Source organism: Limulus polyphemus, unplaced genomic scaffold (assembly GCF_000517525.1).
Source record: "Limulus polyphemus unplaced genomic scaffold, Limulus_polyphemus-2.1.2 Scaffold6245, whole genome shotgun sequence".
In the NCBI taxonomy this organism is placed as follows: Eukaryota; Metazoa; Arthropoda; class Merostomata; order Xiphosura; family Limulidae; genus Limulus; species Limulus polyphemus.
In genome coordinates, this window is record NW_013671855.1 from 55,687 (window position 1) to 58,197 (window position 2,511).

At 33.3% G+C, this 2,511-nt stretch overlaps 1 protein-coding gene across 1 annotated transcript in view; it reads left to right on the forward strand.

Annotated features, from left to right (window-relative positions):
• Positions 1–1,823, forward strand: part of LOC106473519 (gamma-aminobutyric acid type B receptor subunit 2-like) — a gene marked incomplete at its 3' end in the record, with an annotated part of 47,728 nt that extends 45,905 nt beyond the window's left edge. The window contains exons 10-11 of the mRNA XM_022401939.1: positions 904–976; positions 1,691–1,823. Of these exons, the coding sequence (XP_022257647.1) occupies positions 904–976; positions 1,691–1,823 (206 nt within the window). The remainder of the gene's footprint in view (positions 1–903; positions 977–1,690) is intronic.
• Between the last annotated feature and the right edge of the window lie 688 nt (positions 1,824–2,511).

Here is a 2,511-nt window from a genome sequence, read left to right on the forward strand (position 1 = left end):
AATGACTAAACAAAACCTAAACTTAATGACTAAACAAAACCTAAACTTGATGACTAAACAAAACCTAAACTTGATGACTAAACAAAACCTAAACTTGATGACTAAACAAAACCTAAACTGGATGACTAAACAAAACTTAAACTTAATGACTAAACAAAACCTAAACTTAATGACTAAACAAAACCCAAACTTGATGACTAAACAAAACCTAAACTTGATGACTAAACAAAACCTAAACTTAATGACTAAACAAAACTTAAACTTAATGACTAAACAAAACCTAAACTTAATGACTAAATAAATTACCGGAAACAAGAGTTAGTTGTCTGAGACTGATGAGTTGTAGGAAGAAGCTGAACAGTATCAGGTAAACAAAGAATAGGCCTAGGTTCTTAGTATTCTTCTGTTAATCTCGTGTCTACATCTTAAGTAACGAAACAGTGATCGTTTACCAATATATACACGTATATATATATATTATTATAATGGAGCTTGTGATGTGTACGTCCCAAACTACCGCACCAATCATAACTGGGTAATATTTTTATAGCTGAGCAATAAATAAAACAATTAAAATTTCCACAAAAATGACATGTTTCAGATTTAACCAATAAAAGTTACACACAAAGGAGTAAGTTTCAAATATAAAACAATCAAAAAACAAACTTACAAAAAGTATTTATATTTCTTTAGTGAACATCTCGTGAGTGTTGCAACAGAAAAGCAAGACACTTTCATTGATAACTGTGTCTACAAAGAAATACTTCAATAAAATCTACTCTGTGATGTAATACTGTGATGATAGCTCATTGTTAAACTACAATTTCAATAAAATCCTTTTTTCCCAAGGATGGTGAACATTATTGAATGTCAAATATGAGTACATTGTTGTAGAACTGTCAGACAATTCCAGAAAAGGTTGCCAGTCCAATAGCCTTCCACAGGAACTAGCAGTTATACCTGCTCTGGAGGGTGGGTAATTCTTCTAGTATGTATAAAGTAAGGTTGTCAGTCTGTCTGGCGTCTCGACTTCACAAGTTGAAGTTGTGATAATTGGCTGAATCGATTTCAGTTAAAGTTGTTAGATGAACTTAGGTGGACACCCCCACCCCCTTCCCAAATGTCCATTTTAAATGAACTCAAAATCGGTGGAACGGTTTATGTGTTGTCTGGTAACCATTTCAATGTATGCCGACTCCAAACGGAAGTGACGTTTAATGCCGCGCGTAGTAGATCGCCAATTTCCGGTAAACCTGCATAGCGAATGACACACACACGCGCACTCGTCCCAACATTACCGTGAAGCCAACAAAATGAATGCCGCGCAAAGCAAAGCTCGGGTACATTTGTTATCAATTTTATAAACCCAATTGTTGTTCACTCATAAAATCAAATACAGAGAGGAAAAAAAAAAAGGGGGAAGGGGGACGCTTCAAAAAATCGTACGTAAATTTAATTATATTTCTCAAATAGAATTGAAAATAACAAGAAGAAATTATTGATTAAAGAATTAATATTCTCTGTCTGATAAATATTCCAGAAACACTGATACAATCTGAAAACTGGATAATTTTGATCAAGTGTCTAGGTTTTGTTTTGATTTTTTTTTTAAATAGTTATTTGTATTTGTCTGATTACACATGTAACGCGTGTGTAAAGAATCGTTTAATGTCAGTTTTCTATGCTGTAGGAACATCAAGATGTCAAGTCCCTATCTGAACAACCTCATCATTATAGGCTGTATGTTGACGTATACCAGTGTCGTCTTGCTGGGTCTGGATAGTAGGCTTACCAGCGAGAAGAACTTTCCATACATTTGTGCTGTAAGCTCTTGGGTGTTTTTGTTTTTTTATTATTTGAATATTCCAAGATTAGACCTTAAGCAATCTTTAGTAAACTATGTTTGATGTTTGGAGTGATATTTGTACGCTTACAATATAATAACACAAAAAAAACAACAGTTTTCTCTCCGCAACGTTTTGAAACGCCTAAGAAAAAATGATAAAATTCTCAAATAGAAACGTCTTTAGTGCCGTGTAGACGACATAGCTTAAATATATAATAATATCAGTTATAAAACTACGGTGTTCTACACTTTGATAGTCTAAAGAAATGTATTTAATACTTCGCAGACGAAGTGTCGTTAGTGGATGATGTAACAAGTAACTTTAGGGTGATTGATTACTGCAAGTAGAAGAGGTGGGTTATAACTCCAGATAGACTACTGTTTTATCATAATTAACGTAGGTTATAACTCCAGATAGACTACTGTTTTATCATAATTAACCTGGGTTATAACTCCAGATAGACTACTGTTTTATCATAATTAACCTGGGTTATAACTCAAGATAGACTACTGTTTTATCATAAATAACCTGGGTTATAACTCCAGATAGACTACTGTTTTATCATAATTAACGTGGGTTATAACTCAAGATAGACTACTGTTTTATCATAATTAACGTGGGTTATAACTCCAGATAGACTACTGTTTTATCATAATTAACGTGG